Source organism: Eschrichtius robustus, chromosome 10 (genome assembly GCF_028021215.1).
Source record: "Eschrichtius robustus isolate mEscRob2 chromosome 10, mEscRob2.pri, whole genome shotgun sequence".
Taxonomy (NCBI): Eukaryota; Metazoa; Chordata; class Mammalia; order Artiodactyla; family Eschrichtiidae; genus Eschrichtius; species Eschrichtius robustus.
The window spans coordinates 51,734,558-51,762,326 of NC_090833.1; the positions used below are offsets into that span (position 1 = coordinate 51,734,558).

A 27,769-nucleotide genomic window follows, 5' to 3' on the forward strand; every position below is an offset into this window, starting at 1 on the left:
CTCCATGACTGTGGCCTGATAGTTTTCTGTTGCATAGTGTTTTAAAATACTTTTTTCTTTCTCCAGTGCATTTTAAAGCAGATAAAACCAAGTTGACAGGAAGTATCTAATGTTTCTTTTTTAAATAATTGTTATTACAAAAGTAATGAAGGAGCCAAAATCATCCATAATTGCATCACTGAAGGGCAACAACAATGAACATTTTGGTGTATTTACTTCTAATTATTTTAAATAGATGTGTAAATATGTACATACGTATTTTTAACAAAATGGGTTACGACAGAATAGTTTTTTTTATCAACATACTTGAGTATTTTACTTTATTATTAAAAGCTCTTAAATGACATCAATGGCTGCATTAGAATCCAGGATAAATGGATATGTTATTTATTTTAGCATTCTCCTGTTTTGGGAAGCTCATGTGGGTTTCTAAATTCACACTTTATTTCTCGGCTTGGAATTCGTTAAGCTCAATTTCTTCGGATTTTGTTGGTTTAGAGTGAGAATTTGGGCACAGTGGAAATGGAATATTTCTGTCTGTACCATTGTTTGCTTTCCTTGCCAACATTTTTTTAAAATTAATTAATTAATTAATTTATGGCTGTGTTGGGTCTTCGTTGCTGCTGCGGGCTTTCTCTAGTTGCTGCGAGTGGGGGCTGCTCTTCGTTGCAGTGCGCCGGCTTCTCATTGCGGTGGCTTCTCTCGTTGTGGAGCACGGGCTCTAGGCGCATGGGCTTCAGTAGTTGCAGCTTGCGGGCTCTAGAGCGCAGACTCAGTAGTTGTGGCGCACGGGCTTAGTTGCTCCACGGCACGTGGGATCTTCATGGACCAGGGCTTGAACCCGTGTCCCCTGCATTGGCAGGCGGATTCTTAACCACTGCGCCACCAGGGAAGCCCTTGCCAACATTCTCAAAAGGCATTTTGAAGAAGCAAAGATTGGAGCAGTGGGGTTTTTTCCTTGTTTTTGGTTTTGAATTTTGTGATTGTAATATGTCTTGTAATCTCAGTTAACTTTTAAGCAGAGAATCAATATAAAATAAGAAATATGTTGCCTAACAAACCCTAATGTTTCAAAACCACATGCTGTGCTGTGTCACTTGAAGTTTATCCAATAGGACAATGGGGGATGTTGAAGATTTTTTTTTTTTTAAGACAGGGACTGCCTGGATCAGATTTATGTTTTAAAAAGACTAGGTCAGTGAAACACTTGAGCTATCGCAAAAGAATTCACATGAAGTTAACCTTTTAAAAAAATGAGCATTTGGTGCAACAACTGCTTTGGTGCAACTGAGAAAATGAAACTATTGAACCAACATTTGGAAAGGAGGATAAGTGTAAAAATGAAAAATAGTTTGTGAAATGATACAGAATGATACATATTTGTATTTGAAGGCCACCTTCCTTAAAAAGTCACGTTTCTGGAGAACATATTTTATGTCCCATAAGAGTACTGTGTCTAGAGACCTGCTTTCAGCACCTGTCCACGGGTGCATCTGTGGGTGTGTCACTCTCAACACCCAGTGGCTGGGTCCGGGGCAGTCACCACCTTGTTCCACAGGCTGTCTCTCCCCCTTCCAATTTGCTCTCTCCATTAGCAGTCATCTTTGTAAACAGAAGTCTAAGATTTAGTGTTGTGCATATTTTTAAATGACCCATTTTGATGGGGCTCTCTTTATTGTTTCAGGTTGAGTGCATTTGGGAACTTGATGCATAAAATTTGCATGACTCCTCACTCCTTTCTGTATCTGTCTTTGGATTCAAGCCAGCATGGCTCACACCACAAAGGTTAACGGCTGTGCCTCAGGTAACTCCATGTTCTGGATGTGTGTGTGTGTGTGTGTGCGCGTGCGTGTGTGTGTGTGTATTAGTGTGTGTCTTTGCTCAAACTAATTTATTTCTTTTTTAATAATGGATAAATAATAAGTTGCCTAGATAACTAGGATTTCAAGCAATTTCTGTCCATTGAAGTTTTGTTGTTGTTTTGTTTAATCTCTTAGAGAATTTGCTTTTATCTTTAGAGTCTTTATGTACAAAAATCAGCTAGGTAAATAGTCAATTCTATTGGAGTGTTGAAAGATCAATGTAAAATACTGAAAGCTGATGCAAGAATAATGTATTAAAAAAAAAGAATAATGTATACTCCTCTTGCGCTTCTTTATGAGGGATTGAACGATGAAATAGGAAATGAGTTTGAATGCTTAAAACCAATTCCTAGTATCCACTCCCAAGCAGCTTTTGTTTGTTTAAAGTAACTTTCCCAGGGGGGAATGTGCAGTAAACCAAATATATTGTGAATCATAAAGACTTGTATTCTGATTATTGCTTTGGTTATATTAGAGACTTATAGAGTTTGCATATCTATTCCAGTATTGCTTATATAAGATTTTGGGGAAATTTATAGAACAAATGCTGAGAAAGGCCTCCTAAGAGACAGTGTATGACAGGAGATGACAACCTGTCCAAAATGGTACTCTAAGTGTTCATTCCTCTTTTGAGCTATCTGCCAAATAGCAGAACGTGTGAGAGCAGTAATTGTGTATGTGGGAATTCTTGTGGAGCGCTTGAGTCCAAGCTCTTCGCTCTGCTGGCTCTGGGCCCTGGATAATGGAGAGAATGTGGGATTGGAATCAGGAGACCCATCTTCTTCATTAACCATGAATTATGGGGCAGGACTATTTCTCCATGTGTAAGACATCAGTAAGTATATCCACCTGCAGGGTTAGAACCAATGAGAGCACCAGAAACGTGCACACAAGTGCCGAGTAAGTTGTAAAACAACAGCAGAAGGAGGAGACCTCTGAATTGGGCCCACCCAGCCCGTGTGTGGCTTTCTGTTTCAGCAGTCCCAGCTGCAAGTATCCCCTCTGGAAAGATGCTATAGCTTGCCCCAAACCAAACCCAAATAAACTCAATTGTTTATTATGGAACAACTGATCTTACTCTGTTCATTCTTTTTCCTATCCTTTCTACTGCTCAACTTCTCAGGACTATTATAGATTCTGCTCAGGACTGCTGTCATTAATAAAATATGAATGACAATACCTAACATTTAATGAACACTTAGTATTACCATGGTGCCCAAGATGTTTTACCTGCATTATCATACTTAATAGTCGTAGTAATCCTAGGAGAGTATGCTGTTATCATCACCACCACCACTGTCATCCCTGTATGATGGCACAGAAAAGCTCAGTAACTTACCTAAGTGAAGAAAGGAAAGTCAGGATTAGTACTTGTTTCTCTAGTCGAATATTTGTTAAGGGAAGAGATTGAAACGTTGTGAAATTTCTTGAGAGTTGTGGGCGGGTTTCAATCCCCCGTGATGCTGTGATCTCCCTTCCCCTCCTGCCGTCAGTTCTTTTCACACACTCAGAGGAAGGGGGCTCGAAGTTGTTGGTGCCTCGGAACGCTCTGGTATCTCTGGCAGAATCAATATATTCAAGGGTTTAGATAGTTACCCCAAGTGACCCTAATTCCCTTTCCAACTTGACTTGTCCTGGAGTATCCCTTTTCCTTTGTTCCTGAAGTCTGATGATGCAGTTATAACCTTTCTTCCTCACCTGGTGTCCTGCGTAACAGGTCTGGGGACAGAGTCTGAAAGTGAAGAAAAGCTCTCTGATTTGTGACTTCTGGGGTGTCAGGGTATGAATTGTTATTGCACAAAGGTGTCTGGACAAGGCAAGGGAAGGTTTTTGTTTCTTCTAGTCACCATGACCTCTGTAAACCTATAAGCAAATCTGATTAGAGGCTTAGTCATACACAATTACTTTAATTTTATATATGCATATATGTGTATAAATATATGTATGTATGTATATACATGTATACATTATGTATACATATACATACTCATACATATATTTGAAACTCATTAGAGAAAATTTTATAATACACAAGTTTAGTGTTTTCCAAAAAAAATAAAGCAAGAATTACTGGTAATACCACCACCCCAAAATAAATGTTTTGCTCATTTTCCATATGGCCTTTAAATTTTTTTTCTTAATTTATTTATTTTTAAAATTTTTATTGGAGTATAGTTGATTTACAGTGTTGTTAGTTTCTGCTGTACAGCAGAGTGAATCAGTTATACATATACATATATCAACTCTTTTTTAAGATTCTTTTCCCATATAGGTCATTACAGAGTCCGAGTAGAGTTCCCTGTGCTCTACAATAGGTCCTTATTAGTTATCTATTTTATATCAATATATAGTAGCGTGTATATGTCAATCCCAATCTCCCAGTTTATCCCTCCCCTGCTTCCCCCGGTAACCATAAGTTTGTTTTTTTTACGTCTGTGACTCTATTTCTGTTTCGTAAATAAGTTCATTTGTACCATTTTTTTAGATTCCACATATAAGCAATGTCATATGATATTTGTCTTTCTCTGTCTGACTTCATTCAATATGACAATCTCTAGGTCCATCCATGTTGCTGCAAATGGCATTATTTCCTTCTTTAAATTTTATGCATTTCACATAGTGGAGATTATAGTTATAAAAATCTTTATTTTACATTTTCTTTTCTCACTGTGTGTTACAAAAGAAATACCTGCCCATTGTTTAAAAAAAAAAAAAAGCCAAACTCAAACAATGCAAAAGTGTATGTGAGTTATAAGTATACTTTTTTTTTTTAATTTATTTATTTTATTTATTTATTTTTTGGCTGCGTTGGGTCTTAATTGACAGTGGCTTCTCTTGTTGCGGAGCACGGGCTCTAGGCACGCGGGCTTCAGTAGTTGTGGCTCACGGGCTCTAGAGCACAGTCTCAGTAGTTGTGGCGCACGGGCTTAGTTGCTCCATGGCATGTGGGATCTTCCCAGACCAGGGCTCGAACCAGTGTCCCCTGCATTGGCAGGCGGATTCTTAACCACTGTGCCACCAGGGAAGCCCTAAATATACTTTTTGAAATGTAATTAACATAAGAATATTTACAAACCCAGATTAAGATGGGGTAAAGAGAGCTTTATGGCAGCTAATGAAGGCCGGTTACTGATCTTTCCCATGAGAAAAAGTTACATTATTTGGATAGTTTAGTAGAAGTTTTAAATGTGGAGTAAATTATATGGTTTTTTTTCATTTTCCAAAAATAAAGTATAATATTAAATATGCTTTTTTAAACTGTACTTCCCCTAGATGTATTATGCCCAAAAGGGGTCTCCCTCCCTACCCCTACCCCTGAAAAATCACTGCTTTGGGCTCCGTAGAACATGAGGAGAAATCCTGTGTGACGGTGGAGTCAGAGCACTGGCAAAAGAAACACTTTCCATGGTCTTAGGAATAAAGCAGATGCAAAAGAAGACAGATGAGAAAAGTACCACCTAGTTAAACTGTGCCCTTGGCTGCAAAACACACCTGAAGACTGATCAGCCCATGTTCACGTCCCTGTTTAGAGTTTAAACTGGGTAAGGGACCGTTCACAAGTCCTTTTATACTCTGACTTCCCCATTGAGTCCTTCAGTTAGATTGGGTAAAAGGTACTGATTCTTTTTTTTTTTTGAAATATAGTTGATTTACAGTGTTGTGTTAATTTCTGCTGTATAGCAAAGTGATTCAGTTATATATACATTCTTTTTTCATATTCTTTTCCATTATGGTTTATCACAGGATTTTTAAAAAATATTTATTTATTTATTTTGGCTGTGCCAGGTCTTAGTTGCAGCATGCAGGATCTTTGTTGAGGCATGCAGGATCTTTAGTTGCGGCATGCAGACTTCTTAGTTGCGGCGTGCGGACTCCTTAGTTGCAGCATGCAGACTCTTAATTGCGGCATGTTGACTCTTATTAGTTGCGACATGCATGCAGGATCTAGTTTCCCGACCAGGGGTTGAACCCGGGCCCCCTGCATTGGGAGCATGGAGTCTTACCCACTGAGCCACCAGGGAAGTCCCTATCACAAGATACTGAATATAGTTCTCCGTGCTATACTGTAGGACCTTGTTGTTTATCCATTCTATATGTAATAGCTTACATCCGCTAACCCCAACCTCCCACTCCATCCCTCCCCCAACCCCCTCCCCCTTATAAGAGCAGTTAGTTAATGCTGTAATTTGTAAATTTATTACTGTACGTTTCAGACATACAAAATATGTAAAGTTTATATAACAAGCACCCATGTACATACCATCACAGCTTAAGAAATAAACTTTACTAGTACATGGCAAATACTACTGAGCACCTACAACGTGCCAAACATCGTTCTGGGCCCTGGGAATAGAACAGTGAACAAAACAGGCAAAAATCCCTGCTTTCAGGAATCTTACATTCTAGTGGAAGTTGAAGTCTCCTTGTGGACAGAGTATCCAGATAAAATAGAGGTCATTCTTATACTATAAAAGTATTCTTTGTTTATCTGAAATTCAAATTTAACTGGGTATCCTGTATTTTTATTTGCTAAACCTGGCAACCTTACCTGTGAACCCCTTCCAGATTGCATCATCCTTCTTACTGGCAACCCCCTCATTATCAATTGTTTGTCATAGTTTTATCTCTTTTTCACCAGATCCTTTATCCTACTTCTATTGACTGGTCCAGTTTCGTTTTCATTAATTTAAAACATTTTATTATGGTATTACTAAGAGTACCCTAATGTCATTTGTTAATGTAATGACTTATGAACATCATAAATTGCTCATGGCTGACTGTTCTCTTTTTTTATAGCCAAGTAGTAAGTAAATGGGGGTCATTGGTTAGGTAAATTGCTGTATTTCTGAAGAATTTAGGGATAGGGACAGTCTGCTTTTCCCCAAGTTTTTGCATCATGTTGTAAACTGAGCGTACTGATCGATGCCTTTGTAAACACTAATTAATGTTGTGAAGCTTTAATTAGAGCCTAGAATCTCTTTAGAAGCCAAATAACAAGTGGCTTATTTGTCAGATGAAGATAATAATACCTGTTCTACCTTCTTCATAGGATTGTTGTGAATAAAAAATAAAACAGTAACTGTAAAAACACAATGTAAAGTGCTGGTCAGATGTCAGGAGAAATCACCATCCTTCCTTCTTGTTTTGCTATCTCTGTTATGAGTTCCTGATCTAATAAACACCTGCTCAGGTGCCATTGTGCCAGGCTCTGTCGGATGCTGTGATGCTGGGGAAAGAATTGAATTACTGTCCTTTGACAGTTAAATGAAATGGATAGATGAGCATTAGGGAGTGACTTTTTATGCTTGCCATCACCATTTTTATTTCTGTGAATACTTGCCTTTGCTAGTTTATTACAGTTTTTCCCTCTCTTGCTGTTCTCTTTCGCAGCCTAAATACATGTGAATTTTTCCAGATAGATACATACTTACTCATTTAATATACTTATTGAACTACATTAAACATTTGGTTGTCATCTTAAATTAATATAATAACTTTCATAAAATCTTGTTACCCTGGTCAGTTATTTGGCTCCAGGTTTTTTCTCCATGCTGATCTTAAAGGAGGTACAAAGGCCACTGATAAGACCTGGCCAATCAGAGAGAGCCAGAGACTCGTGGCGAGCAGGCAGAAGGCTGCAGTGCAGTGCAGCCCACTCTCCGTTGTGTAAATATTTTTTCTGGGCAGGAGCATTTCTCAAACAGAACTCTGAGCCCGCTGCGGTGAACCTGACAGCAGGGATTGCGTGCTGTTTGTCAAGTACAAGACCAATTTGCACTGACTGGTCTGGCTGGAGCCAACCTGGTGTTTTCTGAGACCATCTGTAAAGAATGTCACAGAGCATGGCAGAGGTGGTGTGTTCATGGTGGTGAGTCTTAGACCTGACCTCTGTGTTTGTATTACTCCAAAGACAGAGAGTAAGCTGATTAGAAACTGGGGCTGCTTTAATTCATGGGTACCCTTCTTGACCTTCCAGGGTCTCCTGATACAATCTGCAAGAGGATTAAATGAGTGTACCTATTTGTACTTTGCATTTTCCCCTAAGTGGTGTGTTCAGTGGTTATCAGAAGAGCTGAGAGGGTAACACAGAGTTGCCTAACATAAAAACATACGTAAGAGCTAGCCAGGATTTTGATTTCTCCTGTTCAATCTCCCTTTCTTATTTTCAGATTACAAAACACGACTTGCCACCATGGCTAAGCCAGAAGTTGAATTTGGAAAGTAATTTTCCTTTGTTTGAGGCATTCTGTTGACATTAAAAATCAGAAGTATAGTGTCTATGAAGATCCGATTAAAGAGATCAAGGGGAAAGTATGTATTTCAGAAAACTACAAAAAACCCAAAAGTAGAATGATTACAAATAACATGTCCTTCCTGACAGGGGTTATTTTTTTCTTTCGTGTGAATTGTTTCATAGAGCCAAATTAACAAACGTATTCTAATACTATATATATATATATATATATATATATATATATATATATATATATATATATATATATATATATATATATATATATATATATATATAAATTATATTTGTATATTTAGTATATCATGCAGTTTCATCCTGTTATTTGATGTGTTTACTAATTGGATTTAATTACATTATGCATTTCAACTTCAAATGAAACTTCGTTGTTAGTTATTTGAAGGCTAATTTCACACTGAAATTTATAAATGAAATAATTTATTTTCTTATAGTGATGGTGTTTGGGAAGATAGTTATTTTTTTAAGTAAGAAGTATTTTTATTTGAATTTCATAACTGTTAAAATGCCAAGATAGTTATTTTTTTAAGTAAGAAGTATTTGCATTTGAATTTCATTACTGTTAAAATGCCAAGACCACCTACAAACAGGGACCCTGGGTTTTAAGAGTCTTGCTTGTCTGGTTAATCAGAACCCCAGAATTTGTCCAGCCCCCAAGAGTCTCTGAAGAGTCCCTCCCTTGTCCAGGGCTTGCCTGTTTTATAAACTTTCAAGGCTTTGGTTTTAAGCTGTAGCCAGCTTTGCCGTATAAGATTTTTGCTTCAAACCATGAGCGAGTCATAATGGGTTAAGCATCAGATTTCAGACAGGCGATTAGCTCTCCAGCTAAGCCGAGGAAGGATGACTTATCTCCCAGCAAGTACCAGCTGACTTGGGTGTAGGAAGGATAGAATCCAGGCTCCTGCTAGTCCTGAGTGCTGGGCAAAGTACCCTTCAGTTGTCGATTGCTGCTCTGATACACTGTGGGTGCCAACAAAAAAGAAAAAAACACAAAATAAAAGCCCAACAGGGAGATTGGCTATGTTAAGAACTTGAGCTGTTGCTATCATTAGGAGACTGCGTAGTGTGAGGCAAAGGATTACAACAGCCCTTCCTACAAGGACTTGAATATTTTGTGCCCTGCTCACCCGCAGACTTCCCATCGTGAGTATTGACATTTGTTTCTGATTATACACTTCCCCTCTTTCTGGAAGAACTTTGGGTGGGCTAGTTGAGCCCATTAGTTTCCTTCTTCCTGTGTCCCGGATAATTCCTGTTCATCTCCTTTGTGCAATTTCTGAGAAAGGTTTGAATGGGTTTGGAGGAAAATCAGTGACTAAAGCTCACAGTTTCTGCTTTGGGGACCTTTTCTATAAAAGGCTGTTTGATCTGGCATGAAAAATAATTAGCATAGTTCTCAAATTCACAGAGATAATGAATTCTTGCTCTTTTCTGGCAACATATTTTAAAATGGCATTGAGTAGACTTCTCTAATAAAAACCTCAAATAAGACCCAACCAGGAAATCAGACTTGATGAGATTCATTCATACAGTTGTAGAAGTTCTAAGTCAAAAAAAATCATGATTCTATCTGTCCTCCCTTGGCTGCCTTGTTAGATATTTTTGGAGTGTGCTGTAACTGATTTACTCTATTCCATATGCTTTAGGAAAAGTATGTTCATGTTTTAGAGGATAAGCCTGGTTCTGCTTTTGGGTTGCAGTTCATTATGAAGCCTGAAGACAAGAGAAGTGTTTAAAATATGCAGCCACTTGCATATATAGCATTAGTGATCTCAGCTGGCAGTTCTATATGGACAAGTGATCTCACAGCTTAAAAATAAGTATGTAGCTATTTTGAGGATTTTTAAAAATAGTGACCAGATTTCTAATCCTAGTAGTTCTTGGAGCAAGCCATGGCTGAAAATTCAGATTGAATAATATTCTGTAATACTCAGAAGGCTTTTCTAACCAGCAGAATGAAAAACAGAACTACAGACATGAGGGAGAACTGGACCAAGAGACAAATTATTGGATTCATGGGTTTTGTTCTTATCCTGAAATTTAAATCTTTGTACTCTTACTTTGTCTTGTTTGTGACAAGCCAGATTTGAGTGGTTTGTGACATTTCTACCAGCTGGATCAGAGGTTGTGGACATGGCTACATTTCATCTTATAAACCTTTATTTAAAGGAGCTGGTGCTAGAGTAATAGTTTATGGAAGCAATTTGCTATTAATAGTCACAAGTACTAAATTTATTTTAGCTCCTTTTTCTGTGATTTTATTAATTGGAACAGTTCTCTCTCCAAGGGATCTTTTGCATTTTGGACATGATTTCTGTTGGATAGAATCAAGTGATAGTCATGGGACTTTCTGAATTTAGTCTCGCAGTATCTGGTTTAGTTGATAAATTCCATCAGCTTTGCAAACATTGATTCAGCTTGTCCTGCCAAATTTTCCCTTCCCTGTCCACTTTCTGAGTGCCTTTTTCTTGCATCAGCAATCTGTTAGGCAAAGGCATTTCAAGTGTTTCTGTACAGCAGGCATATTTAAGAGTCTCCTGAAAGGGGACTTCTGTCATGGCACAGTGGTTAAGAATCCACCTGCCAATGCAGGGGACACGGGTTCGAGCCCTGATCTGGGAAGATCCCGCATGCCGCGGAGCAACTAAGCCTGTGCGCCACAACTACTGAGCCTGCACTCTAGAGCCCACGGACCACAACTACTGAGCCTGCGCACCACAACTACTGAGCCTGCGAGCCACAACTACTGAAGCCCACGCGTCTAGAGCCCGTGCTCCGCAACAAGAGAAGCCACCGCAATGAGAAGCCTGTGCACCACAATGAAGAGTAGCCCCCGCTCGCCGCAACTAGAGAAAGCACGTGAGCAGCAACGAAGACCCAACACAGCCAAAAATTTTAAAAAGTCTCCTGAAAGAAAGGGGGAGAATATGCCAAGATTAGAAATATAACAGAGGGAGAGAGAGGTGACATTTCTAATAATTCATAAGCCCAACTGCTTAATCTCTTTAAAACGTTAGTCACGTGCATCAGTTCTTACCATTCTTCTAACTAAAACAGAAAAAAGTTCACTCTGCCTCTGCTCTCAGTATCCCCCTCATGTAAGACAGTATACCCACCAAGTGACGGCTGGTTTATTTCCTTTTCCCTAGCAATTCAGATTGATTGACTGGGATTTTTTATTCAAATCAGGGCCACCCCATGGCAGTGTCTTTTGAGGCAGCCCATTTGGCATGTTCCCTCCAACTGGGAGGACAAAGCCTGATTTGTCTTCCCATGACCTGGCAGAGGAGGTAGAAGTACCTGCCGGCTTCATGCAGTATGTCCCCTAGCCAGTATTCCACCTCTTCAGGTGGTGAGTCAGCCTGATGGTATACTCACTTTTATAGCACGGCAGGGTGGAGACCTGGAAGTCCATAAGCCGGTCGGGGAGGAGGGAATGGTTTGCGTGTCAAACCATTCCAGCAATGCAGCTTACAGGAAAATATTGCAAAATACTGAAGCCCTTTGCCGCCAGATTTTTCCATTAGCACCACACTTTACACAGCATTCAAATCTGCCTCAGGGACAGCTGTTTGGCAATGTGAGGGGAAAAGGTCACGTCACATCATAAGCTCTGTGGTTGGTTACCTGTCAGCCTGTCCTGTAAGGAATCTCAGCAGGCCCTGAGCAATGCCTTCTAAACGCTCATTCGTCAACACACACATACAAGGAGCTGTGGATTCTCTAAAAGGGGTGCTCGGAAATTATTTGGGAACTAGAAAACAGCCGCTGGAACTTACACCACCTCAGGATACTGATTTTAAATGAAGAAATCCAAGACAGAAAAGCTTCCAGAAAGGTAAAGAGGGCTTAGAGCTGGGGGCTTTTCCTCTGGGACATTATCCCTTGGTCTTCTGTCCTCTAGACACTTTGATGATGAGAAAGTAGGCTTTCCAAATAGTAGTAACTTTAAGTGAGGGTATAGTTTTTGGTCTACCAGAAAGAATGATACAACACTCAGTAGAAATAATTCAGTTCAGTGAGTTCATTCATTCAGTAGCTCACTTCTAAAAGACTGCACAGAAATTTACTAGGCAGAGGGCAGCTGTTTCCCTTCTTTGTGGAAGGACCAACCCTGAGGTTCTGTGAAAGTTGGTCTGTCTTTGCCTTATTCTCACTACTTTGTGATTTTGTTTTGTTAAGGATGGCTGGCAAGATTAAGGGTCATTGAGCTTTCTATACTTTTGTTATTTTCTCTGTCTCTCCAAACATTTTAGCTTTCATTAACTTTAATCTCTGTTTTCTGCTCTTTACTCTGAGCCTTTGTTTTTGGCCTTATTTTGACAGAAATCATAGTCTATTTCTGTTTCTTCAGTCATAATGCCTGCAAAAAGCACAGTTGGCCTTCCCAGGTCTCCATGGCTCCAGGTAGTAAGAGACCTGCTCTGTCCAAAGAGGTGTGAAAGAAGCAGGGGTTTCTCCACCATCCCAGCTGCTGTTCCCCACTCCTACCTGCCCTGTAGGCTTTGCCCAAAGCACTATTCTCTTGACTTGGATGTCTTTCTTATATCTGTTTATATGAGCCCTTCTTATGCTTCAAGTCCTGCTTCCTCTCTTACCTCTTCCCACAAGTGTTCTCAGATACTCCCAGTGGGAATTCGCCCATTCCTCCTCTTTATTCCTGGAGAGCTTTGTATTCTGTTAAATAGTTGCCATCACTTGCTTTTATGTAAGAGTTGTAGTTGTGTGTCTCATTAATCTGTAATCTTTGAGGTCTTAAGAGGTGGGATTCATGTCATCTTCATCTTGGTATGCCCATTGTGGCTTGTGTAGTACCCAGCATAGCCAACAGGCTCAATGTTCAACCAACAAATGTTTTGCAGCCCACCTCCTTGGTGCTGCCTTAACGCTGGGCATCTAATACAGAGCAAGACACAGGCACAGTGCCTGCTTAGGAATCTGCGGGGTTGAATTGAGCCCTGCCAGTTGCCAATTTTAAATTGTCATACTCTTGGCAATTTTCTCCCAGCCTGTTCACCGGGATATTTCCCCTGCATGAACAGGTGGCTTTCACTCTGTCACACATACTTGGATTCTTCCTCCTTGTACCTCACATCTAAGTGGAAGTTGTAGTATATACTTTCTCTCCATCACGTGCTCTAAGGTAGGCTTAAAATGGTGTTGTCTGTTAAATGCCTTGAGTTCCAGGGAGAGGAGACCAGGTACGATGTGGTTATCCAGAGAGGAGTATTATTGGAGGCCATTTGGAAAGCTCTTTCTAGCTCCCATGGCCTCTTTGCTCCTTTCTCCGCTTGTTAACAATCCAACCAGAGAGAGGTGGGGGAGCTCCAATCAGTTCCTCTTGCTTATTATCTAGTCTGGTTTGGTAGACTGGTTGAACCTGTGGATGAGAACCTGAGCTGGTGACCTCTAAGGTGGGAGCCTTCCTTCTCACCCACAGTTTTTTGGGGAAGGTCTCTACAGATCTATCACCCCTTTTAGATGGGAGGAAATAAATTGTCCTTACTGCTTCATCATTTACAGCCGTTATAGTCTCTGTGGTAATCTCATGTAAAGTTTTAAATCCTTTAGTTTCATGCCCCAATTCATTTTGTCATTTGGCTTTTTTAAATGTTGATTTCAAATCTCAGATGAAAATATATTGTGAGAAAGTCTGTAGTTTAAACTTAATGAAAGTAATAATCATGAGGCAACCCAGACCATAAAAAAAACCCAAGGCGTAGAAATTCAGTGTGACTCCAGTGTTAAACCTTAAATGTATTTGGGGAAATGCACTTTGTTGAGTAAGGTTTAACAAAGACAGGGGATTCTTTTCTGGCCTTTTAAGGTAGGCCCATCATCCAAAGCATCCTCTTCCTAATTTCAGTTTCCCAGCTGGAATCTCACACCTCCGCTGGGGCACACCCTTGTGGTGTTGATTGTGGCCTCTCCTTGGAAAATCTCCCTGATGTTAAGTTTTAGGCGCAGATCCTTCTAATCCAGGCAGGTAAAGAGGAGTGCTCTTCCAGCACCCAACGCTGTCCACACCTAACAGGATGGGAAAGAACTGTAAGCCCTTGCTGGACCTGCCCTGTCCTTCTAACCCCCTTCAAGTCCTGTCAGCCTCCTTGGGCTATGAGGGAGGCGGGTAGAGAAGGAGCCCTGGTGGTGAGGAAGGGAACTGTGCCCACTTTTCTCCGTCACTGCAGTTCCCTTAGACACCCAGGTTTTGGTGTCATATCCCATCACAAGTCTGAGAGGAGAGGATGGGTTACGTAGCGTGATAAGGTATTTGAATTCTTTAAGGGTTATGGGGAAGTCTCAAATAACGCAGATCCTTCATGAGCATGACGGCAGAGCATCTTGCTTTCAACCTGTCTCTTTTTAGGATGAAGACTTCACAGGTAGGGTTTTTGCTCTTAAGATTACCTGCGAGAGAAATGGTGGTAGGGATCCTAGGCTGTTGTTTTGGTTGTTGTCTTTTGTCTTCAATTTGTTTCAACAAGGACTCTAGCAATTTTAAATGAGAAGAAGAAAAAAAAGTTGGCCACCTGGAATATGGGAAAAGGAAAGGGATGGAAACAGGAATGAAATTGGATCCCAAATGGATACCATGAAGTCCTTGCTTGGTGTCATCCTGAGACCTGGGAGTGTGTTCAGTTTGACCAACCCAAGGTTTTGTTTTAATTTGAATTAATTGCCAAGATTTTTTACATTAGATAATTTCATATAAAAATACCAATTTCTGCAACTTATCTTGAAAAGTCAAAAGATCTGGATCACTGGATGTGTACGTCCACAGGGCCACAGTCATCTGGAGAGGACAGGTGCCTTCTGGTCGCCCCCAAATCCCTCTGAACCCCTTCCTTTCCATTATTAACCTGGACTCTGAAGGTAGTTGAACTTGTGATCTGAACCTGGAGGCTACTTGAATTGCTTAAGGGGCTGCCCCCAGTTTGGCTGTCAGCTTCCTTTAAGCCAAGATGAAGAACACACTTAAGAGTTGCAGAGTTTGCTTGGTTTAGAGCTGAGGTTCTCATCCCTGGCTGTGGCAGAGACTCATCTGGGAAGCTTCTAAAGATGCTGATGCCCCTGTCCCCACCGCAAGAGATTCTGATTCATTGGGGTGGGGATGGGGGGGATGAGTCAGCAGACCGGTGGCTACTGATATGCTTGGTTGCCATCTCAAAGTCCTGCAGCCACCGTCCAGGGGAGAAGGACCGTTGGGGCACTGTCTGCCAGCCTGGGGTCACAGAAGCCTTTGCCTACAGCCCATTTCCCCTCTCCCAAGGAGTCACCTTTCCTGGCTACTCCCCACCTATCTGAGGAAAGGTCCTGAGCACATCTTCATCCTCCCAGATCTCATTTGGTGGCTTCTTCTGTACATAAATTAAGGAAGAGTAGAGGCAGAGAGGTGTGTCTTTCTCCCGACAATGGGAACCGTTGTGACTTGACACTCTCCAGTCAGAAGAAGCTCCTATTTTTAATTCTTCTCCCATTCCAACTTTTGTCACCCTTGATAAAGGACTAGACATTTATTTGCATAGTGACTTTTTCTGTTAGACCTTGCCTTCATAGAAGCACACAGACAAAATAATGACCTTCAGCCTTTTTGTAGAATAAACTATATTCATATTTATAAAATAAAAATACAGCAGAATTTTTTTCCAGGATTAAGGAATACTACATTCAGATGCTTTCCTCAGTTTAATTCTTAAGAATGAGTCTTTTGATATTGATACTTAGTTTGGAATATAATAATGTGACTAAATAATACCAGAATTTTCTCAGAAGTACAGAGGAGAAAATTTCTCTCTTAAAAGCAAATGATAAAACAAGCCTAAGGAAATTTTTTGAATGATGGATGTTTTCTAAAACTGGATTGTGGGGATGGATGCCCAACTGTATACATTAACTAAAACTCATCAAACTGTACACTTAAAGCGGGTGAATTTTATGGTACATAAATATCTCAAAAAAGTTTTTTTTAAGTCCAAAAACAAGGACAAAATTGATCTAACTCAAATCTCTTATCTAATGTGGTGTCGTTGGGTAAAATAACTTGGAATTTTTTGGATCCTATATTTCAAAGTATCTGGCACTTGAAGCTTTGTTCTTTATTAGTTTGTTATTTCTCTTTGAATCAGTTTATTTGGCGTAAAACAAGCCCAAATGAATCCCACGTCATCTTAAAAAGTTTGATCTTCGTAGCTTCACGCAGGAAAATGTCTGTTTCAAAGGTAGTCACTTTTAAAGCACTGAGCCACCAGGTGTGGAGCCACGGATGGAATGAGAACGTAAGTGGAGTGAGGTAGGGTGTGTGCCAGCACTAAGGTGAACCAGTTAGACTCTGCAAATCCAGAGGTTCTTGTAAAACTCTGCCTCTCTCCACATAGCTGTCCCGTTTTGAATTTTACAAAACAGGCCATTTAGAGTCATCCTTAATCTTTGTTAATCTCTGTTTTACTGTTTAGAACTAGCTTTGCTTACTTGCCCTGTAGAAGAGTTCAATTAAACTTTATTCCGCTAGAGTCAGTCACATTTACCCAATATACTTAGGCACAAGTGAAGAACAGATTTAAAAGAACCCTTTTTTCCCTCTTTTTTTTAGGTGGTGAATTTAAACCATTAGAGGGACATCTCATTCTTAGTAAACGTTTAAAACAGAAACTAACTGTTGCTCAAAAATGTTATCCCCCTAAAACAGAATGCACTTGTTTGGGAACTGATTCTGTGTCTTTGAAAGTCACATGATCTAATTGAAATAAAATGTTTAAGGAACTATAAAAAAAAAAAAAAAAGTTTGGGTCTGTGGTTTACAAATGGGAGTGTTTTTAGCCTTCAAATTACATGTTGCATTAAATAAGAATAAACCAAGAAAAGAAATCACTCGCCTCAAGCCCAGCCTGGGTTCAGCATAACACTGAATCATTTCCTTCATAGAACAGCCCTGCGCTATGGCTCAGATTGTGACAGGGAGCTTTTCTCAGCACTGGAGGGTTTGGGGGAGGGACTAAGCAGGAAGAACAAGGACACATTTGCCGCCTTTCAGTCTGTGTTCTTCCTAGAATTAGCAGATTTATAGCTGTATTTCTAGCTTAGCATTGCATGTGTCTGAAGAATACGAGCATAGTTTGTTTGAAAAATTGGCAGGGGCATGGGAGGGGTCTGTCTTCACCTCTGGGTTAAGATCCTTGCTAGCAGTTTCGTTCATTGGTAGTTTTTGCTGTCTCACTGACGCCGAGAGTCCTGGAATTAAACCCCGTGGCCAGCAGGCTGTTAGTTGGTCAGGAAATTCCAAATGGGTATAAATAAATGCTCTGCAGCAGCTCCTGGGCTCTTTGCCTGCTAACGTGTGCAGGCCCTTTAATGCTGAGGGAAGTGGGCCGGAGACTTGGCTTCCTGCTTGCTGAAAATCACAGTTATTTTGTTTCTGGGTGGGTAAGTAAGAAAGCCCAAAAAAAAGAAAAATAGAGGAGAGTGTGACGTTTGGATGGGGGTTGGTGAAATATAAACTCAAGCTCTGTATGTTATAAAAAATATTTGCTTTTCTTACAGGCTGGAAAGAATAACTCAGTCCTGGATTTTTGGTTCAGTGACAGTTTCAGCTTTGGCCCGTGGCTCTAACATAAAGGTGTCATTGTCGTGGGAGTGAGAGGTTGTATGTGTATGTTAAGGTCTGAGTTTTTGAGTTTATGGCTTACTTAAATCCCAGAATTTCCTTTCTTGTTGGTAAATCCATTTTTGGTCATTTGTTTTCAGCTCTGTTTTTCTAATGGGGAGCTGCTCAGTGCGCCTTAAAGCCGGTTTCTTTTTCTTATGTAAATACTGTAAAACAAAATAAGGGCTGGGATTCATATAATTACTTTAGCCCCACCCCCCAAAAAAGAAAAAAAAAAAACTGTAATGCTTTGTTAGAAAAGCCTTTCTGTCCCGAAGTCCTAGCTTGTGCTGCTTCTCTGCTTTTCACAGAATTACTCTTTGGCACATTTCCTATGTATGCTTAGAGCAACGTGTTATTTTTGAAGAAAGTTTGGAAAACAGCATTTAGTCCCCAGGCTATGTCCCATCTGTGCTTGCATGACAAATTTAGGCTCTAGTTCATCAGTAAGTCTTTAAATTAGACAGTGGACATTAGAAGGCAGCACTGCTGAGGCTGGTGAGAACAAGTACTGAAGTGCCCGTGGTATCTTGACTATTACGAGACAGATTTTGGGTAGAGTCGCTGCATCTTCTAGTTGGCACTGAACACTGGAGAAGAGGGCCATTATGTGACCCTCCCAGCCTCTGTAATGTCACGTCCTCCTTACTACAATGTGTCCTTTATTAACACGTCGCCCATTCCATTCCCAGGAACTGTAACCCTTTCCACTTTCTTCCCACTCACCGCTCACCTGCAGCCTGGCTTCTGGGCTCCTAAGGCCTGCCCAGGATAGGACTGATGATGCAGCAAAAGGAAGCTGCATTTGGGGATTGTTAAGTTGTGCCACTTGTTACCATGCAGCTGGAAAGTGCTGCCCAATGGAGTGGGCAGAGAGCAAGGCCCCGGACTCTGTATGAGTTCACCTGGTCTGACAACTGCTCTAATTAATTTCTTCCTTCATTTGCTCACACAGCATGCGATGTTATGGAATTTTGTGTGAAGTATAGTGAAAAGGGTCATGGTCTGGAAGCAATCTTTGGAAATCATTGAGTTCCACCAGTCCCCTCATTTTATGCGTACAAACCTTGTCGCTGAGTGTGCAATTCCAGACCCTTTTTGCCCATTGCTTGTCTATGAACTAGGAAGTATTTATAGCTCCTGTACTTGTTTTATGAAAAAAATTATACCGTCCCCCGCCCCCAAGTTTAGGCAAGCCATTCTGGATGACTGCATGGAAATGCAGTCAGTGGTTCTAAAGCACACGTCTCTGCACAGTGTGTTAAAGAATGCTCTACTCTTACGACTTCAGTAGAGATAGAAGAATGAGATTGTTGGTAAAAATTAGTGCCTACCTTTGTCCTCTTATTGTGAGAAGAAAATAACTTGGTCGTAATATACTTTTTTTTTTTTTAAAGGAATTCCTTTATTTTTATTATTTATTTAGTTAGTTAGTTAGTTTTGGCTGTGTTGGGTCTTCGTTTCTGTGCGAGGGCTTTCTCTAGTTGTGGCAAGTGGGGGCCACTCTTCCTCGCGGTGCGCGGGCCTCTCACTATCGCGGCCTCTCTTGTTGCGGAGCACAAGCTCCAGACGCGCAGGCTCAGTAGCTGTGGCTCACGGGCCTAGTTGCTCTGCGGCATGTGGGGTCTTCCCAGACCAGGGCTCGAACCCGTGTCCCCTGCATTGGCAGGCAGATTCTCAACCACTGCACCACCAGGGAAGCCCTGTAATATACTTTTAACGATTGGGGATGTTTGTCCACTTTTACTTTTTGTTTTATTTTACTTCCTTCCTATGCATAATTGATGCTGGACTAGGGCTCCCTGTATACCTAACCAGCACCCACACTCCACTCCCCTGAGCCCTAGTGTGCACACACATACACATGAACATCCCTTGCAGGGCCCAGCCAGCAGCTCCCTCAGCCAGCAGAAACCAATTTAGATGTTTAGCAAACTCGATTTTGAAAAGCATCACAAATACCTCAAACCCTAGCTTTGTGGGGTAGGGGGAGAAAAAGCAGGGTGGAGGGAGAGGAGTTCTGGACTATCTGGATGCCAGGGCTATTATGTGCTTCACCAAACAACAGAGGGTGGTCCAATAATAGTAAATAATAATAGTAGGCTGCCGACATAGCTCTAAGTGCTCCACAAAAACACTGTGAAGCAGGTCTATTATTTTCCCAATTATACAGCTGGAACAGAATCTAACTTGCCAATGGCTGGAAAGTGGCAGCGGCAGGATTCGAACCCAGGCAGTCTGGTCCCAGAGTGCCTGATTTTAATCGCTACAGCTCTTCCTCCACCATACTTAATTAACTGGTACATGCCTAGACATGGGGTTTTTCATTTCACCAAATACCGAGCATGCTGTGTGCCAAGCACCATGCTATGCACTGAAAGATAGAAAAATACTGCTTGGTTCCTGCCCCCCAGCACACCTACAGTCTGGTGGGGGAAGACAGGCATGTACCTGGCAGTCACAACACAGGTCAGTACGTATTAGCAAAGAGTTCTAGGAGAATGGAGGGAAGAAGGTGACCAGTTCTTTCCAGGACAGAGCAGTTAGGGATAAGGGAAGACTCTACAAAGGATGGGATATTTGGGTTGGGCCCCTAAGGTGAAAGCAGCTAATTCTGACAGATGGAAGAAGCTGGGGAAGGGCGTGCCAGGTAGAGGGAACAGAGTAAGCAAAGGCAGATAGGCTTAAAGTTGCTTGGCTGGTTGAGATTCGGAGTGGGGTGGTGGGCAGAGGGAGGAAACTGGGAAGTGCTGGATTGGGGCAAAATGGTTGAAGACATTTAATGCAACAGAAAGGAACTTTTGGACTTTATTTTCTATAATGGGGCTCCTGGCAACCAATCTGAAAAATTAATATTTGAGAAGCTCTATAAGTTTCCAGGGATACCTCAAGCAAATGTAAAATTCCTCAAGGAATATGTAATATAGGAGAGCAGAGACGTTAGGCTTGATAAGAAACAGGAAGCTTAATTTGCATATGAGCAACTGCAGAGTGTTGGCCATGCTCCCTGGTGACTCACACTGACCGCCCTCACGTACCCCAAAGATCCTGGAGGCACCAGTAGAGGAGGTTATTATCATCTATGTCTATATAATTTATTTTGAAATAATTTCAAACTTAGAGAAAATTTATAAAAGAACTCTCATGCCTCCTTCATCCAGATTCAGATTCCCCAGTGGTTAATATTTTGCCACATTTGCTCTGTCTCTTTTTGCATGTATGTATGTGCTTGTGTGTGTGTGTGTATGTGTATAAAGACATGCATTTGTCATATCTCTTTAATCGCCTTCAATCTGAAACAGTTCTTAGCCTTTCCTTTCTTTGATGACCTTGACAGATTTAAAAATATATATATGGAATCTAAAAAAAAAAAAAATGGTGCTGATGAACCTAGTTTCAGGGCAGGAATAAAGATGTAGACATAGAGGATAGACTTGAGGACACGGGGTGGGAGTAGAAAGCTGGGGCAAAGTGAGAGAGTGGCATGGACCTATATACACTACCAAATGTTAAATAGATAGCTAGTGGGAAGCAGCTGCATAGCACAGGGAGATCAGCTCGGTGCTTTGCGATGACCTAGAGGGGTGGGATAGGGAGGGTGGGAGGGAGACTCAAGAGGGAGGGGATATGGGGACATATGTATGCATATGGCTGATTCACTTTGGTGTACAACAGAAACTAACACAGTATTGTGAAGCAATTATACTCCAATAAAGATCTATTTAAAAAATAAATTAAATAAAATAAAAATAGAGACCTGGGGATTCCCTGGCGGTCCAGTGATGAGGACTCCACGCTTGCACTGCCGGCGGCCTGGGTTCGATCCCTGGTCAGGGAACTAAGATCCTACAAGCCACATGGCGCAGCCTAAAAAAAAAGAGAGACCTGTCCTTTTGTAGGATGTCTTTCAGGTAGGATCCATCAACATTTCCAGGTTCAGGCATGCCTTCCGGGCGGAAACTCAACAGAAATGATACTGTGCTCTTCTCAGAACATGACCTCAGGGGCACGTGTTGGTAGCCTTGATCACCGGGTCCACGTGGTTCTTGGTCAGCTTTCTGCACCATACCATCACCATTTTTCTCTTTGTGATTGACACGTATTTTGTGGGAGGCATTCTGAGGCCACACCAATATCCTGTTCTTCAGTAGGAAATCTTTACACACTAGACTTAGCAACCGTTGATGATTCCTGCCTGAGTCAGCTACTGTTAATAATCGTTGTTAAATGGTGATTTTCTGTTTCCATGATTCTTTCTTTCTTTATTGAACTATAAATTGGCACTCTATTATATATTTCTTATAGCATTATGGACTCACAGATACCTGATTTATTCAGTGGATTGAAATCTGCTACTATCATTAATCATACTATTTTGATGCCCAAATTATCCCAGATTTGGACAGTGGAACCTAAGAGAGTTTTGGAGCCAACTAGACCCCTGACACTGTTTTTAAATAGCTCATCTGATGTGCGCTGACACTTGAGATTAATAACTAGTAGGTACCACCTGTTATCTGAGTTCTAAAGGTTGTATGCACCTTAGGCAATAGGGGTCACCTGCAGCAAGTTCCTTGTCAGGCAGGCGGGCAGAACACTCAGGTGACTAGAGGCAAGCCGATCTGAAATTCAGCTTGTCAGAGACCATGTAGTGGGTAGAAGTCTTGAATTTTCAGAGTGTATTGCTTACATTCTCCCAGACCCTCTCCTTTGTCTTTAGCCTTCCCTTGGGTAACTCAGGCCCTGGTCAGCGTGGGCAGAGAAGTAGGGGCTGGGGCTGGGAGCACTGTGGGTTGGCAATAGCATGCCACCCGTCTTTCCCTCTCTCCTCCACGAAGACACTTGCTGGCTGCCAGGGTCAACGTTGTCTTTGTTACGCAGACATTTTCAGTCCCTGCTGTGCCCATTCTAGTTTCACATATGGAGCAAGTTTGTGCTCTGCCTCTCAACATGCTAAATCAGAGCCTGCATTCCCTAAAATATCCTCTCTTCTTTCTTCCTGCCCTCGCTCATGCCACCCCTGTTCCTCCCAGATTAGATTTATCATACTTCTCAAAAGGAAATCCCATCATTTTTCTCTGCAGTGAGTCATCCATTGGTTTAAAGAAAAATATTTTCTGTTTTATTAGCAGAATGAGGTCATAGATAGAGCCCCAGAGGATGAGTACAAGGACTGATCCCCGTCTCTAGCTCTGCCCAGAGGAGCTGAGATTTGTCAGGCCTTCTCAGTTTCCTCTTGAATAGTTTAGGGGGGAAGATGTGGACCACAGGCTGCCGCCAAATGCAGGCAGGCTCTAAGTTCTGGTGGTTTTAACACTATGGCTAGCACTTACCTAGTTGAGTAAATAAAACTCACACAGTGCAAAGGAATTTGTGATACCACGAGAAAAATTCACAGGGACTTGAACAGCCCATGGAAAACCTAATGGAGGCCGCTGAAGAGAATTTTAATACATACTCCAGCATCTAGCCAGATCAGCCTTGCTAAGATGCAAATCTCATCATTTCACTCCCGTGTTTAGACCCGTCAACAGCTACCTGATGCACTTGAGAACCACAGACCTGACTCCCAGGGCCCTGTGTGACTGGGGCTTGGTCCCTTCTCTGCCTCGTTTAGTGTTTTCTTTATCATGCAAAGCTCTTTTCAGTTTCTAAAAGTGGCAGGTTTCACATATGCTGTTTTCTCTGCCTAGAATTTCTGCCATCCCAGTCTCCCTGCCAGACACCCACCCGCCACCCACCCCCCGACACTTTTAGCCCAGTGGACTCCTCAAATACAGCACCCTGGCAGAACACTCCCTGCGCTCAGCCCAGGTGGGATCCCTGCTCTGCCCTAGCATAATCCTGTCTTTTACTCTCACAGCACTTATCACAGTTGCTTTTATATATGCATCCTTTGTCTGTCTCCTATAGTTCACAAGTTCTACCCAGGTAGGCTCTCTGTCCATTTTGATTTGCCCCTAGCAGTGTTTGCCACATGGTAGGTTCTTAATAAATACTTACTGAATGAAAGAATAAATCCATCTTTCAGTCTGACAGTTGCATCTTCCCTAGGTCAAATTCCCTCTCTGGGGTGTGGGAACAGGTAGACCTGGAATGTGGGACCAGTATGAAGAGGAGCAGTGATGGGAGACGATGGAAGATGTGCAGGTTAATGTCTGTGGGGACGGGTTACAAAAGCAGAGATAAGATCAGCTGTGAGAGGAAATCTAAATATTTAGGGGGAGAAGCCAAAAGGAGTTACGAAGAGTTTCGGATATGAGAAAAAAAAACACATTATAACTTAGCCACGTAAACAAACCTAGCCTGTAAAATTGAGTTATGCTACGTATGACCTGTCAGTTGGCCTGGTATTTCGCATGAACTCTGGCATGCACTTTGCTTTTCTTCATGTTGTCATTTTATTTGAACAAAGCATTTGGGTAGCTGTTTAAAACAGCTGCAACCTGCAAAGAAGTCTAGGTGAAATCAGGTAGGTAGTATAAACTCCATGGAACAGGGATTCAGGCTTTATAGAACAGGCCCTAACATCTAATAGGTGCTCATCATTTGAATGAATGATTGTATGGATTTGTTAGCTAGGAGGGGAAAAGAGCAGATATAAAAATAACTCTTTGGTAAATGAAAAAGCAAGAGACAGTCTCATCTGCCATACATTCTTGGAAAACAGAATGAGGAACACTTACATTGTTATCCTGAATTTCATTGTGTGTTCTCTAACAAATGGTATTTCTCAATAGATTTGGTACGAGAAGCTCCTTGTGTCTCAGTCTTAATGCTGACAGTGTCATCAGGAGAGCTTTCCAGTTAAACCTGTCCAGAAGGACCTGTTCACTTCACTGTCTTCTTCATCCCCTACTCCATGCCTGGAAAAGTTGATTTGCTAGCTCAATTACTTTCGTACTCTGAGTAATTAACTTCATGAGAAGTTCTCTCTCTTAAAGTTCATCTCTGAGTTGATCCTACTGCTTTTCTTTCCTGCCTCTCAGCCTTAGCTGATGTTGAATCTTTTTGACTGCTTCAAACAGCAGGATGCTTACACTCTGCTGCTTTTAAGTATGGGAATCTATGTTTAATTATGTGCTTCTTGGGGATTGACTCAGCTCTTAAGGCAAAAACTTCATGCTTCATGTGAGAGGGGACAATACGGTAATGGGAATTAGAAGAGTTCTTCAGTTTCAATAGTCAGGTAGACTATCTGGTGAAGAAAAACACATAAAGAGTGTGTGGAAGTCTTGGCACATAGGTGCAATTATTTTTCACGCCACCATTAGTCAGTAATTGGGCCTAGAGTTTGCAGCAGTGAAACCAGAACAAAGAAGTCATTGTCTCCTAATTAATGGATAGAGTAATAATATCAAAGTTTTGTCCATTTAAAAGTTCACCGGGACACATTATTTCAGAAACCTCCAGTGTTTTTTTGCTCATAGTAAAGAATGGCTCACTGTGGTAGTGTATGTAGAAAAGTATTTAGTGGTTTCTGGCTCAAAAATGGCATTTTTATTACCCTGTCACTTAAGCATGATGGTGTGGTCCCACTGAGAAAAGGAAGACTTGGAGACCACAGCTTACATGGCCACATTCTCAGTTGCTATATGTGAATTTTTACTCTGCTCACTGTCTTTAGCATAGGCATTCTCAGCCTCAACACCACAGTGTGCACTCAGTATCCACAGGGGATTGATTCCAGGACCCCTCAGGGATACCAAAATCCGTGGATGCTCAAGTCCCTTATATAAAATGACGTAGTACAGTTGACCCTCTGTATCTGTGGGTTCCACAGATAAAGAGGGCCGATTGTATTGACGTTTTGGACTGGATCATTCTTTGTTGGGAAAGGTAGGACCCTCCTGAGCATTGTAGGATGTTTAGCAGCATTCCTGGCATCTACCTACTAGATGCCAGTAGCACCACTTCTTCTAGTTGTGGCAAGCAAACATGTCTCCAGAATTTGCTAAATATCCCCTGGGGGCAGAATCACCCCCAGTTGAGAAACACCACTAGCAGGTTAGTACTCCCAGACTAGTTTCTTCTAATCTTCTGCCTCCTGGCCAGTACATTACTTTTTATGTCTTCCCAAACCAAATATTTGGATATTAAGTTTAGTTTCCTTGAAAAGTTAAAACCATATAATGCTTTATGAATCTGAATGAAATGGCTTTTGAAATAGCCATATCTCCATTGCACTTTATTAATGCAGAAAAATTGCAAGGAAAGTTTCAAATTGTTCTTGAGTCTATACACTTGCCTTGTCACAGAGCTCTAGTTTTACAGGTAGCAAACATATAATTAAAGAGTAGAATTACCATCAGTTTGTTGATTTCAGCTTTTCTCTGAACGCACGGGAATTTGGTCTGGACTTGGGGAGTTGTCTCTAGTTGATGCTGTCACATTTGGTGTTTGGTTACCGCAAATTGCTAACTGTACAAACTGGGTTGGGGGAGAGAAGAGGGAAGAGGGACTCTGACCCTTGGTGTCCAGGAAGTTGGTCGACCCAGAGGTGATGGCAACCTGAGAAGCCATGTGGACCACTGTTAGAAGCCCATCCACTTAGCCTGGCACACAGATATAAATTCTGGTGGTTCCGCCTCTTCGCTTCACTTCTGCCTTGCCTTTTATTTATTTATTTTTCTATGCACTACCCCCCTCCCACTAGACTGTGAGCCTTGTGAGAGAACAGGAGCCTTGTCTCCTTTGTTCACACTGTGTCCCCAGCTCCTACAATAATAGTACCTGGAAAATAGTAATAAGAGAGAGAGGTGTTACCAAAATTGTTTTTTTTTTTTTTAATCAATCTTGATTATAAATATAAGTTAAATATATGAATCATTTTTTTATTTGGTCCTCACGTCACGCTTGGGTACTATAACGTTTTAACTGATCCCCTTGAATTTAATCTCTTTCCCTATCTCAGTTTAATCCACACACAGCTATGAAGACGATCCTTGTTGAGCCTTTTAGCCCCCTAGCACAGGGCCCGGCATGCAGTCTATCAGTGACTAAATGGACGAGATTCCCCTGCTCGAGGACCCAGTGTGGTGTCCTCTCCTGTACTTGGTCATCCCTCTTTCTTCTAGCCTCGTCTTTGCTTGAACTGCACTAACAGGCTCTGCCCGGCTCTTCCCCACCACCTACCTGTCTTTCCATTTTACTCTCTCATCACTTACCTTGTCTTCAGAACTCATCTCCTGGTTAACTCCATTCTGTTTTTGATCATTTATTCATATATCATCAGATCGTGCTTGTTGATAATATACCTTTGTAACTGACCTAACTTAGTGTTATGTTTAGGGTGTTTGGCATTTATCTCACAGCTAAACTGTACCTCATTTTATTTCTTATAAATCCTTCCTCCTACTCTTTCCATTGAATAGGACCATCTTCTGCACCCAATTAAGCTTTCAATAAATGCTATATAATGAAGGTAGAGGTGGTGCCAGGAGCAGTCTCTACCACTGGATTTCCAGACATTCAGAAAATTCTTGTAAACACCAGGGACAGCCCTCTGATTCCAGACTATTTCGTTAGAAGCTGTTACTTTCCGGATTCCAGTTGCAGATAACAGCCAGTGGTTTTTGGCTTTGTGTAAGCAGGCATAGCTCTGTTAGTCCAAAAAGGCTTTTTAGGAAGTTAAGAGTCTCCTTTATAACCCATTCAGAGATTTTTTTTTTAACTGTTGTTTTTACACATCCTTAATTATTCTTGAATTTATCAAATTTTCTGTGATGAAAATGTTTTAATGTAACATCTCCCCCAGTTTATCATTAAACATTTTTCTTTTCAAGATCTGGTCTTAATTTCTTTTTTTTTTTTTTTTTTTTGTGAGTGGGAGAAGAAGACACTGGGGAGAGAGTACTGTATCCATTAGAGTTCAGTTTTGCTCTAAGTAACAGAGACCCCAAACAAACAATAGCTAAACAAAATAAAAGTTTATCTTTCACATAAATGTGTAGAGGTAGGCTTTCCAGGAGCAGTGTAGTGCTCTGATCCACAAAG

At 41.2% G+C, this 27,769-nt stretch overlaps 1 protein-coding gene across 5 annotated transcripts in view; it reads left to right on the plus strand.

The window, feature by feature from the left end:
- Positions 1-27,769, plus strand: part of KANK1 (KN motif and ankyrin repeat domains 1) — a 189,369-nt gene that overhangs the window by 129,726 nt on the left and 31,874 nt on the right. For all 5 annotated transcript variants that reach the window (XM_068552966.1, XM_068552970.1, XM_068552969.1 and 2 more), the window contains one exon: positions 1,685-1,804. In XM_068552966.1, coding sequence (XP_068409067.1) covers positions 1,768-1,804 — 37 coding nt within the window. In that variant the 5' untranslated portion in view covers positions 1,685-1,767. The remainder of the gene's footprint in view (positions 1-1,684; positions 1,805-27,769) is intronic.